The following is a 15554-nucleotide window of genomic DNA, read 5'->3' as shown; positions in this document are numbered from 1 at the left end:
TATGTGACCATTCTTTATTGTGGAAATGTATTTAGTGCTTTCCAATAGAAAATAATTGAGAACCTTTTCCTGGAAGCCGTTGAGTGGGAAAATAGTGTATAAGCTACATCCTATATTCTCTCTTCTATTCTTTCTCTAATTCTATTTCCTCGAAGGTGTCCTCTATTACCTTCATTGTGTATTATTGTGTATTGGACAAAATAAATAAAAACAAATAACAGTTCCTAATCATGATGACTATTCAGAAAGCTAAAACTTAACTATGTACTTAAGTTGTCTGAAAAATATCATAATTAGGCTCCTAAATTGGTGCCCTTCATTGCACTACAATTTTAAATATTTTAATATCTGAATTCACAATTTCAGAGCTGATTTTCAGCATTAGAGCTAATCTGCTTTATTCAAAGGAACATATTATAAATGTTGCTCAAATTTTAGCCATGAAAAACTGAAGTGATCATGAAACTGCCAAACACCCAATCATGCATCTGACACCAATAAAATAAACATTTATTAACACCTTTGCTTCAGAACTTTATTCTCATTCAGTGAAGAATTTTAGTTACTTCCTGCCTCTTTCTTAGCAAAAGCTGATCAGTTTCTTCCTTGAAGTTCTGTTTGTGCTGCATTCAAAAGTGTACCCAGGCGCCATAAATAAATACAGAACAAAGGAAACTCATCCGAGAGATGGAGGACAGCTTGATCAATGTCCTGCAAAACCTTTTTCTTCTCTTTTTCTTCATAACCAAGACTGGTTTTGGTTTTTTGCTCTGTGTGTGTTACAAGAAGCTGTTCCAAAATGTTACACAGAAAGAAAATATTTTCATACTGTACATTGTATTTGGCTTGAATCTGGGATGGGGGAAAAAAGATAAATATCAGCGTCAGTATGAAATAATGTACAGTATACAGTAACTTGAAAGGAAAATATATATGATTATTTTGTACATGCATTATTTTATTTATTTTATATATATGCTGCCCGTCTCACTGTCAATGGAGTGGGGATGGGATCTTCTTCTTAGCCCACTATCTCAGTGAAGAATGCCCCCATCAGGGCCCCAGGTCAATTGGCAAAGCCAGGTTTTGTGGCTCCTTCAGAAGGCCAAGAAGTTGGGGGTGGATCTCACCTCAAGGGACATAACATTCCAAAGAGTTGGAACCAAGGCAGAAAAAGGCCATTCTCCTGGATCCCACCATTCCACCAGCTGGAATTATATTATGCAATACTTGATGGTACATTTTTAATATTATGTACAGAATGCACTGAAAAATCATGTGCGAAGTAATGTTTAATCTATTGGTGGCTTAATTTATGATGGGTCATTCATCAATGTACTACTAGTTAGTATTAGTAGTACATTGTTAATACTATTGCAATCAATGATAATAGGCAATTGCAGATTGAAAATAATCTCTAGAAAAATTTATGGCGTAGATTGGGGTGTTAAAATCAATTTAATTGATGGCCACATCATGGTTGTGTTTGAATTTGGGGGGCCAGGGGGGGCTGTGATCAGCTTGACATCACTCTTTTTTTTTTTTAATAAATTTTTATTGATTTTATAAGTTTACAAAAAACAAACATATAACAGTGCACAGTGCATGTGCCCATCACCAAACAACACACACACCCCATCACCCCCACCACCCCTATAGGAGGATTCAAAGACTTTTGAATTATTTGTCTATCTATTAATCCTTGGCTCTATCTTGAACGCTTTTTTTTACTAAAAGAGTGATTGTAGTTTATTTTTCGTATTTACATCACAGATTCTACTTAACATATAATCTTTTACCTTGTTCCATCGCACCATCAGCTTCTCTAGTTTATTCTCATCAAAATTATTTAATCTTATTTCCATAATTTCAAAATGTATGTAATCCACCATGTACCAATACCAATTCTGTAGTGTCCATTTTGTAGAGTCTTCCCATCCTAATACTATCACCGCTTGAGCACTTTCCAATGCTACAGTTTTAATTTCTTTAGATTCTCCTAGTTCCCTATATTTAATTAAGATTGCTGTTTCTTTTGTAATTATCCAATTAATATTTAACATTTTATTAATTTCATTCTGGACTACCTTCCAGAATTTCTGTATTTCTATACATTCCCAGATCATGTGCATAAAGATTCCTTTTTTCTGGCATCCATGCCAGCATTTACCTTTCTCTTTCCCCTGGAAGTATGCAAGTTGTGCAGGTGTATAATACCACTTATGTAAGATTTTTCTTCTCATCTCTTTAACTCTCGTATTTTTAATCTTATATATGTTTACTATTATTTCTTCCATTTCTCTTTCGTCTATTTGTAAGTCATCCTGCCAACATCTTGTTAAACTTTTAACTACCTCTTCTTGCCTCTGCAATAGCATTCTATATATGTTACTGGCTTGTCCTTTACTTTCATTTATCTTTACCCTTATTATTTTTTCCAAGTTATTTTCTTCTCGTAAGAAGGCTACGATCTACGCATGCGTCGCCAGGATTGACGCACCAAGGGAAAGCTCTCCCACATGAAGAAAAAGAAATAAAAGTTAACCCTTAACTACCCTCTCTAGCTTACTAAAAGTGGACTGAGAGGAGAGTGAACTGAATAAACTGTCGAAAAACTTTACCAGAAGGAGTTAAAAGTTGAAGTAAATAACTCTTTTTGACGCGGTTGGGTGAAGAAGTAAGAACAAAGCGAAGATGGCGTCTGCTGTGGAGCTGGAGGAGAAGATGGACTCGTTGCTTAAAGGTTTTGCTGATATGGGCAAATTGCTCCAAGAGATGAAAAAAGATTTATCGGCACTGGGAACCGGAATGGCGGAACTGAAACAACAAACAAAAACTCAAGACCAAAGGATTGGAAAGCTGGAAGCGGGGAAATCTTGCCAGGAAATTCGTATCATAAATCTTGAAGATAGACAGCGTCGTGCTAACATACGCTTGAGAGGCTTCCCCAAAGATTTTGGGGGGGGGGCAAACAACTTATTCAAGAAATCCTCCAGTGGTTCATTGAGAACAAAGTTACATGTGAGTTGCAAGAATTTGAAAGAGCGCATTGGGCTTTTGGACCCCGCAGGGGTGATTCAAAAGACATTGTTATCAGATTTCTTTCAGAAAGAAGAGCTCCAGAGATTTTTAAAGAACTCAAACAGATTTTAAACTTACGCTACAAAGCCTTTCCAATACGTGTTTTAAAAGATTTATCTGCCGAGACTCTCAAGATGAGAAACCAGATAAGAGAGATCTCTTCTCAGCTGTATGAAAATGGGATTAAATTTTCTTGGAGATATCCTGCCACCATTATTGTGTTTAAAGATACTAAATTTTTCCAGGCAAAGTCATTAGAAGAAGGAAGGAAGCTGCTTTTACAATTGGGATTAAATCCAGAGGAAGCAATGCAGACCCAGGCATCGATCGACCGGCCAGATGCAGCAGAACCGTTTCGCGAGTCAGAACAAACCAAGGAGGAGAAGATTGCCGAACTTCAAAGAGAATTGGCCTCACTGCAATCGGAGAAGCGTGATCAGCCTCGTGTGACCAGACAGAAGAAAAAATAATAAACTGAACTGAGTTGTCGTGCTAATATGGTATTAAGTTTTTCAACTAATTAATTTTTTTTTTCATACTTTTGTATTTCTTGTTGGGGGTTCACGCTAGTTAATAAAGGGAGAGGAGGGAAGGAGGGGGGAATCTTTTATTGTTTTGTAAAATGGGGGAGAAGGGAGGGCTTTCAGAGGGAACGTAGATCAAAGAGTGCCTCTCAGTAACGGAAGGTTTTTTTTCCGTTGCCTTCCCCTGTGGGAAGGTCAGGGGAGGGGCACAAGGGTGTGGATTCTTTGGGAAAATAAACAATTCTCCGGTAGGCTCTGTTTTGTTGAAAGAGGAAATGCATTTAGTTTATGTAAATGGGTGATTTAGGCCTTCTATCTCTCAATGTAAATGGTCTTTCATCACAGAAAAAGCGATGTAGAATCATGAAGCTGGCTAAAGACTGTAAGGCAGATATTTTATTCTTGTCGGAGACCCATAAGGGAAGGGAAAAAACAAATAAATTAGTAACAAATATTGAATGGGAAAGAATTTATCATTCGAAAGGAACGAACAAATCCAGAGGGGTGGCAATAATGGTTCATAGAAGAGTGGATTTTCAGTTAAGCAATATTAAGAGAGACAAGGATGGTAGAATGTTATTTATTAAGGGGAAAATAAGAAATAATCTAGTAACTCTAGCGGTTATTTATGCCCCTAACGTAAATGCAAAACAATTTATAATAAATGTAAAACGGAAATTAGATAATTTTGCGGAAGGTATAGTGGTTTTAGCAGGTGATTTTAATTTGGAATTAACAACAGGGAAGGGGGATAAGAAAAAGTTACATTTAAATAAAATTAATATGATGGACCTTCATCAAAATGTGGTTAAAAGAGACACTTTCTATTCTGCAAGACATAATAAATTTAGCTGTATAGATTACATGTTAATTAATAAAACAGATAAGGTTAAGTTGAAGAAAGCAGAAGTGAAAGCCATCTGGCTATCAGATCATGCTCCTATGTTAGCTGTGTTAGAAATAGGGGTTTGTAACAAACAAAGAATTTGGAGGTATAACCCCATTGTCTCTGCAAATGAGGAGAGCAGAACTAAATTACAAAAGGAACTCAATGGATTTTTTAGTATTAATGCAACAGGTGAGGTTAAAGAAACAATAGTCTGGGATACACATAAAGCAGTGATGAGAGGTAACTGCATTAGTACGGAAGCTTTCCTTAGGAAATCCTGGAATGTTAAGAGGAATAATCTATTAAAAGAGATAGAATTAATCCAAGAAACTTTAAAAATTACAAGAAACAGAGAATGGAATTTATTACTATCATTTAAGAAAAAGCAATTGCAATTACTTGATGAGGAAAATTGGAATAAAATGAAGATGATTATGAAACATAGAATTAGAAGCTGGAACAAGAAATCTATGAAGCAAATGGTACATTATTTAAAAAAAAGAAAAGAGAAATCTTTTATCTCTGCTTTAAAAGATAAGGATGGTTTAATAAAACGTAATACTGTAGAAATGGAAAAAATAATGAGAGACTTTTATGGGGAATTATATAAAAAAGAGTATGTTGTTTCACAAACCTCAGAGGTTAAAAAGCAATTAAAGAAAGAGGACAGTCAAATGTTAAATGCAAAAATTACAAGTGAGGAGATATCTAGAGTTATTAAGGGATTGAAACCTGCTAAAGCTCCTGGTCCAGATGGTTTTACAGCTGAATATTATAAAGTGTATATGAACGAATTATTACCGTATATGGAGAAATTGTTTAATAATGTAATGGAAACTTTTGAAACTCCACAGACGTGGAAAATGTCAGAAATTATAACAGTCCCAAAACCAGATCGTGATTTAACGGATCCTAGTTCCTATCGCCCTATTAGCTTGTTAAATCAGGACTACAAAATATTTATGAAAATATTGGCAAATAGGGTGGAGAATATATTACCAAAAATAATTGGAGAAGATCAATAAGGATTTGTGAAAGGAAGGAAAATCTTTGAACCAATAAGAAACGTGATTAATGTTCTACATCATGCTACCAGTACCAAAAGGAAATTAAGCATTTTAAAATTAGATGTTTATAAGGCCTTTGATAAAGTTAATCATGAATACCTATTTCAACTATGTAAAGATTTAAATATGGGAAATAAATTTTGTAAAGTTATAGAAACAATATATAAGGATAATGTAGCTCAAATTAGAGTAAATGGCAATAGAACAGAAATGATTAAAATTCAAAATGGAACTAAACAGGGTTGCCCATTATCCCCAATGCTATTTGCATTAGCAATCGAGACCTTAGCAAATAAAATTAGAAATGATAAGGAATGGAGAGGCTATCAAATAGGGGAACTTGAATTGAAATTAAACTTATTTGCAGATGATGCTATAGTAATGTCTGAAACCCCAATTGAAATGATGAAAAAAATAATGATATTACTTCAAGAATTTAAAGATCAATCTGGGCTTAAGGTTAACATAGAAAAATCAGAGATAATATGCTTAAATACTGGCCCCAAAGAGCAAATTGAAATTCAAAAAATCTCAGGATTGAAATTAGGTTGTAAAAAAATGAAATATTTGGGAATTTGGTTATTTAAAAACCCATCCAAAATAACAACGGCCAATTATAACTTAATATGGAAAAAAATCCAGAAGCAGATCAAAAATTGGAAGGGAAAAAAATTAGGAAGAATGGCTAAGATAAGGGCCCTTAAGATGATGATAATACCAAAGATGATGTATTTGTTTCAAGTTTTACCGGGCAGTTTTCCTGAGGCAAAATTAAGAGAATGGGATAATAGACTAAACTTTTGGATTGAAGGAGAGAAAAAATCTAGAATAAGGAAGCATTGGCAGTATGCACAAGAAAAAGAAGGAGGTTGGGGAAGCCCATCTCTAGTAATATATAGAAATGCATTTCAAATTGAAAGGTTAATCGAGCTACAGTTATGGGGGGAAAAGAAATGGGTAGAATTAGAAAGAGAAATTAATAATATTAATAATAAAGAATTACTATTTAAAAGTTGGAATAGAATTGAAATCAGTACCCTAAGTGATTCTTTTAAAGCATGTTTAGAAATATGGCTTAAATGGCAGAGGACAAGTGGAATAAAGTTATCCAAGCTATCAACGTTGCATGCACTGAATATAGGGGATGAGGCTAATTTAATTAGAATCATTAAAATATTAAATAGTAAAGGGGTAATGAGAATGGAACAGCTATATGAGAAAGATGGAAGAGTTAGTAGAACTAGATTGGAATGGCTGATCGGTAAACAGCAATGGTTGCAGATTAATGCAATATGTACATGTTTAAATAAAAGTGAGAATAAAGCTTGACATCACTCATGCTGGGAATGCCTGTAGTGGCCCAAGCACTTTGCCAGCGAAAACAGGCTCCCAATCGGTTTCTGGCTGCGATGGCCTCCTGCAACCGTCTGCCAGCAAAAACGTTTTGCTGGCAAAGGCACCGCAGGCTAGTGCTTTGCTGTTTTCAGGGCGGCCTCATGGGCCAAATCTAAGCACCCTGCAGGCCGATCTGTCCCCTGTGCCTTGAGTTTGATACCACTGGTCAGGATACAAAGCATTCATTAAGCAAGAAAAAAAATCATATTGCTTCACAGGAGACAGGTCTGATTTTCTTTGTTTCTAACAGATCAATGAAAATGATTTGCCATATCAAATTAAAGTAGTAATATGAGGAAACCATAAATATCTTGATTAATCAATTATGCATGCAGTATATTTTTCAGCCATCATTTCAACATGCTTTTTAATTAATTAAATGTATTATTTTATTGAAAGGTATCAGTTTGCTTTTCTTGAATATCAATGAAGCAAATGCTTTGAACAGTTTTCCCTTTCTATAAAGACAATCTAACACGCTGAAAATGAATTGAAATGAAAATGAAGTCAAATAAGGAATAGTTGACTCCAACTGACAGATGACCTTACCCAGAGACCTCATGCTAAAGTTAAATAAGTGTAGAATTCAGATGCAATCTCTTCCCTATTGCCAAAATTGAATGAATTCAACCACAAAAAAAGCTAAGCCATCAAAATACCAGGTTCTTCAATCAATCATTGTACTTAAGCCAGCAGGATGGAAAGCCTCTATAAAACTAAATCACCAAAATGGTTGATTGTGTCAGTTCTCCTCAAAGTCATAAACAAGTGCAACCAATTCTGTCTCAATATATGTTTGAGCCTGAAACCTCATTGAAAAGAATGCATATAATCAGCCCAGTCTAAACTCTCAGTGATAACAGCCCCACCATCTCTTGGATAAAAAACCTGTCCAATAGAGTTAGGTCTAGAGACCTATAAGTGGTTGGATTAACAGTCTGGGGGATTCTGCTTATCGCCTTAGGGGTTTTCAGGGTCTTTTTTGTTTGTTTGTTTGTTAAATTTATTTGCCACCTATCTAAATTTATTTGTCATTTATCTCACGAGGGCGCTACTCTACTACGCCACTTACAATAAAAAGGAAGAAATGAAAAGTGCAAACAAAACAGAAGTAAAATCATAGAATAATAAAATAAACAACAGAAAATAAAAAAGAAAACTTGTCTCAGCTAATCACCTAATACCACTTTGATGTGACTTGAGCAGTTGGTTTTCAATTCTGACTCTATGGCCCGGTAGATATTCTTAAAATTCATCTTTCCCTAGCACAGTAGGAGTCACTTAAAAAGATCTGCTGGACAGCTACCTGGAGGTGTGATTTTAAGCAGAATTTTTTTTTGGTCACTCTTATCATCACAATATAATTCCTAACGTGGGGGTCTTATTTGAGTTACATCATACTCCTTATCTCTTTTATAGAAATTTTATTATTTGAAACAGTTAATTGCCTTCTGTTGTTATGAAGTTACAGTCTTTTCCTATATTCACTGCAATTTAATTCTCATAGATTATCAGACATTTTCATTGAGCCTTTTAGCATTGAAGCTGGGTGGCTCTTGGACATTTCTGCCCTGAAACTAGGGCTTTCAATTTAACTCTTAGTGTACATCTTAAATTTCTGGTAGAGAATGGCTGTTCACTTTTCCATAACAAAGACAATTGAACAGATAAGTATAAAAGATGATAGATAACATGAAGTAAACTTATATGAAATTTACTCCAAATAGGATAACTAGAATATCTTGTAGCTACAATATCTCGTAGCTCCTACAAGAAAAGAAAATCAGCTATAAGGTTTACCAGCCTATGTCTTGAAATAAAACATGGAAACTATAAAACAAATATAATTTTAAAACAAAATCACATTAGTAAGTTCACTTTATTTACAGTTACATTGCCAGACACTATTTATTTGTTAAAATTTGCTGGTTTAAATTAAAGCATTGGAAGCCATTTTAAAATGAAACAACATTCAAGCAATTTTACATGTACAGTATTATCCCTTTGTGGAGAACAATTAACCTACTTTTTGACACAAGAGTTTGAATTACACAGCAATAATGTTACAGGAACGGCATATGCAGCACACCCATATATTTATAGTTGAACATTTGGAGTCCATTCAAGAATGCTGAAAAGAAGGTATGATTAATCAGCCCATTGAACAGATAGAAATGAAAACAGCCCCTGTGAAAATTAATATTTAAGCTTCCTGTCGTCCTGATATTTTCTTTATTAAAAGATTCCAGGTGGTTGAAAGTAGATTAAAGTTCTAATTCCAATTGTTACTGAACAAAGGCCTGACACAAAGTTTCTGCTACTCATGCAAAATCTCTGCTGACTTGAAAAACCACTTATGCATATATATGAAAACATTAAGGTAAACTGGTAATTTCTAACTGGGTTCTGTCCCAAAATAGCTATTTTTAGGAATAAGTAAGGTTTTTTAAAAGCCATTTTGTGAGTACACCTATATCTTATCCTCAAAATTCCAAATACAGGTATGCCTATCAGTCTAAAAAGGTTGGTGATTCCTTTTATGAAATTTTATAATAATCAATTGGCTACTGTTGAAAGATTACATTAAATATATGCTCCTTAGTTTGATCCAATATAGCATTTCAAATATTTTGTTATTTGTTATCGCTGTCAAGAATACAGTGATCCCTCGAGTTTCGCGATCTCGATCTTCGCGAAACGCTATATCGTGATTTTTTAAAAAAATTAATTAAAAAAAACACTTCCGCGTTTGGCTTCGGGAGTCAGCTGGGAAGCGGCGCGGCTGTTTTAAAAGGTCGCAGCCGGCCTGGGGGGCTTCCCAGCACCCCCCTGAACCCCCAACCCGGGTTCGGGGGGGGTGCTGGGAAGCCCCCCAGGCCGGCTGCGACCTTTTAAAACAGCCGCGCCGCTTCCCAGCTGAGTCCTGAAGCCAAACGCCAAAGGCGAACTTCCGTGTTTGGCTTCAGGACTCAGCTGGGAAGCGGCGCGGCTGTTTTAAAAGGTCGCAGCCGGCCTGGGGGGCTTCCCAGCACCCCCCCGAACCCCCAACCCGGATTTGGGGGGGGTGCTGGGAAGCCCCCCAGGCCGGCTGCGACCTTTTAAAACAGCCGCGCCGCTTCCCAGCTGAGTCCTGAAGCCAAACGCCAAAGGCGAACTTCCGCGTTTGGGTTCAGGACTCAGCTGGGAAGCGGCACAGCTGTTTTAAAAGGTCGCAGCCGGCCTGGGGGGCTTCCCAGCACCCCCCCGAACCGCCAACCTGTCTTCCCGGCCACCCACGCAAAGGGGAAACCCCGGCTCCTCGCTGATGCCCGCCGCTCGCCCGCCCGCCAGCAAGAGGGGGAAGACCCAGGGAAGGTTCCTTCGGCCACCCAGCAGCTGATCTGCTTGGTAGCGCAGCAGCAGCGAGGAGCCGAATCGGGGTTTCCCTTTTGCGTGGGCGGCGGGGAACGCAAACTCCACCATCTACGCATGCGCAGCCATAGAAAAAAAAGGGCGTGCATGCGCAGATGGTGTTTTTACTTCCGCAACCCTACATCGCGAAAAATCGATTATCGCGAGGGGTCTTGGAACGGAACCCTCGCGATAATAGAGGGATCACTGTACTTGATTTTTCCATCTTAAGAAAACTATTATTTATAGCTAAACAAAATTTGCAAATTCAGTCTTTCTCAATCAAATTCTTATGCAATCCTTTCCCATCCCAAGAGAAGGACTTATGCTATGCATCTTTCAATAAGTATTGCATTAAATAATGCATTATTAGTAAGAATGGTAATTGAAGGTTGGATGATGATATTCCAGATCCTTAGGAAGGAACTGATAGGTGGACAAAAATGGCAAATCCAGTCTTAATGTATGGCTATGTGGCTAACTTTAACAATAATACTCCAAGAGTCATATGATCTAGCCACCTCAGCCTGTTTTTTAATTATCTGGGATTTCTTCTTATCAGTTTTATCTCCAACAATTTGTGTTTCACTTTGTTTATCTAAAGCAATTAAAGATTAACTTCACTTTTAGTGCTTCCAACATTATTCAATATTAATATAATTATCAAGTAACTTACTTTTTCTTGTGGTTCAAGTTACTGAACCGCAATTTCCTTAGCACCATAGTTCAAAGACATCAGTATTTCTTGAGTTTTACTGATGGTTCAGCTTTTATAATATATACCAGTGATGGCAAACCTTTTTTTCCTTGGCCAAAAGGTCATGTGCATGTGCTATCGTACATGCGTGACCCATAATTCAATGCCTGGGGAGGGCAAAAACAGCTTCTCCTGCCCCCCCCGGAGGCCTGTTTCCCAACTTCCAGTGGGCCCAGTAGGCTTGTGTTTCGCGTTCCCCAGGTTCCAAAGGCTTCTAAATGCACTTTGGAGCTGAGCTAAGGCAATGGCTCATGTGCCAGCAGATATGGCTCTGCGTGCTTCCTGCGGCATCTATGCCATAGGTTCACCATCACTGGCATATACTGTATTACAACTGGAAAAACTATAGCCTTGACAATATAAACAGTTGGAAGAAAGGGATGATATTTTCTTCCATTTACAGAAATTACTCTGCCAATTCTCCAGGATTTTCTCAAACAAAATACCATGTCAAATTTTCAATCTGGAATCTGGAACCTGTGAAGAACAATTCTGCTATTTATAGTTTTCTGAAAGACTGTAAACTATAATGTTGAAGAAGACTGAAGCAAAGTAGAGACTGAGTAGATTTGCCCTTTCTTTGTTAGTGTTTTTCTCTCTTGGTTGAGGAGCCAATATATTTTCTTCTTCTCCATTTATTTTGACTTATCTAAAGGAGACTTAGATTTCCTTCATTACTTTCACATCATTTGGAACATTAACTTTCTAAATCTGCTCTCTACAGTTTCAGGCTACTTCTTTGATGACGACTTTCTTTTCATCTTCTGTATAATATGTCTACTTTTGTTTTCAGATCTTTAAAAAACATTTTGTGCATTTACATTGGCTTCTTCTGCTTTCCTCCATTTTTTTCTCATTTGGATTGCTTGCAATTATGCTTTTATCTTTTTAAAGGAACTCTAATTAGCCTTAAGCTTCTTTTCTCATTGGTTTCTTCCCATGTCCTATTTATCATTTTCTTAGTATATTAAAATCTACTTTTCTGGAGTCCAAGATCTGCATTTAACTAGCTTCAGCTTTAGTATCCCTTAAAATTTCTAATTCAAACTGTTGAACATCACCTCAATGACGCAACATTGGCATACATCAGGTAACAACTTGTTAAAATTGAAGCTTCCCATTCAGTTCAATACATTTGAGATTACTTGCTATGGTTCTCTCCTGCTGGCAGCCTCCATTCTATGCAATATTTTCCCCCTGGAAGTGCAGAGAACCTTTCATTGTACAAGTAGAGGATTTTAAAAAGAAATTAAAGCAGCAGTATCCCAGTGGGCATTGGATCCTGAAGGACACATTTGATATTGTCATTTTTATTCTTTTTTATTATCCATATTTTAAAAAACTTTTAATTTTGTTGTATTTAGTGTCTTTATTGATTTGGATAGGCTGTACATACTGCAAAAGACACATTAGAGGTAGTCATTCACATATATTAATTCAGTCACTTAACAACCATTCATAACCCATTTTCAGAATTACAATGACTGCATTTATCCCAAGGTCATGTGATCACATTTTTGTTTCGTGGTAACTGATTCAACTTTATGGCTGTTTTCAGTGTCCTGACTACAATTTGCAACATTTTTGCCGGTTACTGGTACTGTGTTTCCCCGAAAATAAGATAGGGCCTTATATTTTTTTGAACCCCGAAATATGGCCTTGGCCTTATTATCGGGAAGGGAGAGCTTATTATTTTGGGGGTGGAGTAAGTGGCAAGTGTGGGAGTGAATGTCTCATCGCCGCCACCTCCTCTCCCTATTCTTTGCGCTGGCCGAGTAGCTGGCCCGCCACAACAGTCTCATGGACTTGTAGTTCTATCGCATTCCTTGAGGTTGTGTCCACTGATTCCTCTCCACCTCCGGTTCTTGAGCAAAGTGGGAGGGGGAAGAAACTCTCGCAGGCTGCCTAAGGAAGCCGAGCTGACAGCCAAACGTCTAGCCAGGCTCATCAGCAGAAGCAGCCGGGCATGCGCTTCCTTGTCTCTTCCAAATGCCCCCCTCTCTCTCTTGGAGGGGGGGGGAGAGAGAAGAAGTGCACTTAAGATACAACACCAGGAGAAGGAACCTTTTGGATGTATGCTAAACTCAAGAAATCTTTCCCTTTACAAGAGACTGCACAGGAGCGATGAGTCTCACAAAGATTAGTTTTTGGTGGAGTTTGGAAGAGAAAGGTTTTGTGTGTGCAGCCAAAAGATTCCTGTGAGAGAGAGAGAGGAGGGGAAGAAGGAGGAAAGGCCTCAGGCAGCCCGCAAAGGTTTCTTCCCCCTCCTGCTTCACTCGAGAGCCAGAGGCTGGGGAGGGTCAATGGACACACCACCAAGGAACAGGTGGCTGTTCTTGCAGAAGATTCCCATGCATCCTCCTCTCCTCCATCCTTTGTCTGAAGGATGTGGGGAGGGCAGGTGGTGGATGAGTAGCCCAAGCCAGCAAGTGAGTGAGGTGGTGGCAGGAGGCAGAGCCGAAGGAGCGGTGACAGGGATTGCCTGGATGCACACATCTACTGCTCAAGTCCTGCGCTTGTGGGCTCACTGTAACCGACTGGCTTCGCCACCTCCTCACAGGCAGGAGCGTGTTTCAAAATGCTGCCAGAGCAGCCCAGAGGACCTGAGCCAGTCCCCCGTAGTGTGCGCGCGCACACCTCTCGCTTGCTCTCCAGACTGGGAGCTGCTGTTTCTGCAGTGCGCACACTTTTGGCCGGTAGAGAGTGGGGGGAGAGGGAGAGAGATAGCAAGTGAGAGTTGGGTACGCATACACCTCCGGCAGTGTTTTGAAACACGCTCCTGCCTGCGAGGAAGCAGTGAGGTAGGGATCGATGCTCACCTCCTCTTCCTCGCAGGCAGGAGCAAGTTTCAAATTGCAATAGGCAGAGTCAAGAGGAGCCAAGCGACTCCTGTGGGGTGTGTGCACATCTGCCTCTCACTTGCAGGTACATGCACACATCCGGCAGCATTTTAAAACATGCTCCTGCCATGCTCATCTCCTCTTTCTCCCAGGCAGGAGTGCATTTCAAATTGCCGTAGGCAGAGGCCAGAGGAGCCAAGCTAGTCCCACGTGGTGTGTGTGTGTATGCACCCACCTCTCACTTAGTCTCACTCTTGCTCTCCTGGCAAAAAGAGTGCCTGCTACAAAAAGAGCAGCTCCTGTCATGTCCACACTCTTTCCCGGAAAGTAGTTGGGGGGGGGGGGCTTATTTCAGATCATGATCTGAAAATGCTAATTGGCCTAATTATGGGGACATGTCTTATTTTTGGGGAAACATAGTATTTACTTCTGGTTTCTTATCCAACTTTTGAAAGTTTAATAGCTCTAAAGCCTATGTTTGCCTGATGAATCTTATATGAACTTATAATTTGTAAACCCAAATATATCATGGTTTTACATTGTGATCTATAACCAATCCTAAACCATGTTTAGATCTATAGAGGTTATAAAGGACCATTTATATCCAATCTTGCACTTTCTTGTTTTTCTGAGACATGTTCATATGGTGTTTTTAATGTACAGTGTCTACTTAATTCTGAATGAAGCAAAACTGTATTTAAAAATAATTTGATACTTTCGTTTGAGTCTAGATTTATAATTTAAAATCTAGCAAGCAAATTGAAACATGTATAAACTCCATATATAAGAATATATAGAAAGTTAGGATTATTTGCTTGCTAAAACTGACATACCGTGTTTCCCCGATAGTAAGGCAGTGTCTTACTATCTTTTTACCCCCAAAAGCCCCACTGTGTCTTACTTTGGGGGTATGTCTTACATTGTCCCGGGCACCGGGGCCGGCTCGTCTTCGGGCGCGGGGAGCTGCCGGAAAGGAGGCGGGCGCCGACCTCGACGTTCGGCGGGTTGCGGGGAGCATCCCCTCGCCGCTCCCGGCAATGTTTCTCGGCAGGGGAGGCCAACTCCGCGGCGACACGGACGCTCGGCTGGCTGGCTAAAGGCAGGTCAAGGGGTGGATGGGCAGTCAAAAAGGGTGAGCGGCCGCCGCTGTGCCCTCCTTCGGCCGCCTCCTTTCCGGCAGTTCCCTGCGCGCCCCTCGCCTTCGCTCGCCGCGGCGCCACCGCCTCTTCCCCTGCCGAGGCTCAGCTGCAAGCGGCTCCGAGGCGAGCGGAAAGGAGGCGGGCGAAGGAGGGCGCAGCTCCGGCCGCTCGCCTCGGAGCCGAGCGGCCTCGCTGGCCGCTTGCAGCTGAGCCTCGGCAGGGGAAGAGGCAGTGGCGCCGCGGCGAGCGAAGGCGAGGGGCGCGCAGGGAGCTGCCGGAAAGGAGGCTGGTGAAGGAGGGCGCAGCTCCCTGCGCGCCCCTCGCCTTCGCTCGCCGCGGCGCCACCGCCTCTTCCCCTGCCGAGGCTCAGCTGCAAGCGGCCAGCGAGGCCGCTCGGCTCCGAGGCGAGCGGCCGGAGCTGCGCCCTCCTTCGCCCGCCTCCTTTCCGCTCGCCTCGGAGCCGCTTGCAGCT

General features: G+C 39.8%; 1 protein-coding gene across 3 annotated transcripts in view; it reads right to left on the bottom strand.

Moving 5' to 3' along the window:
* Positions 1-489: 489 nt before the first annotated feature.
* Positions 490-15554, bottom strand: part of MEI4 (meiotic double-stranded break formation protein 4) — a 64902-nt gene continuing 49837 nt past the window's right edge. For all 3 annotated transcript variants that reach the window (XM_070733111.1, XM_070733112.1, XM_070733113.1), the window contains one exon: positions 490-852. In XM_070733111.1, the coding sequence (XP_070589212.1) occupies positions 595-852 (258 nt within the window). In that variant the 3' untranslated portion in view covers positions 490-594. The remainder of the gene's footprint in view (positions 853-15554) is intronic.

Source organism: Erythrolamprus reginae, chromosome 1 (assembly GCF_031021105.1).
Source record: "Erythrolamprus reginae isolate rEryReg1 chromosome 1, rEryReg1.hap1, whole genome shotgun sequence".
NCBI lineage: Eukaryota > Metazoa > Chordata > Lepidosauria > Squamata > Dipsadidae > Erythrolamprus > Erythrolamprus reginae.
Note: the sequence above shows the minus strand (reverse complement) of the source record. Positions and strands in the feature narration are given on the sequence as shown.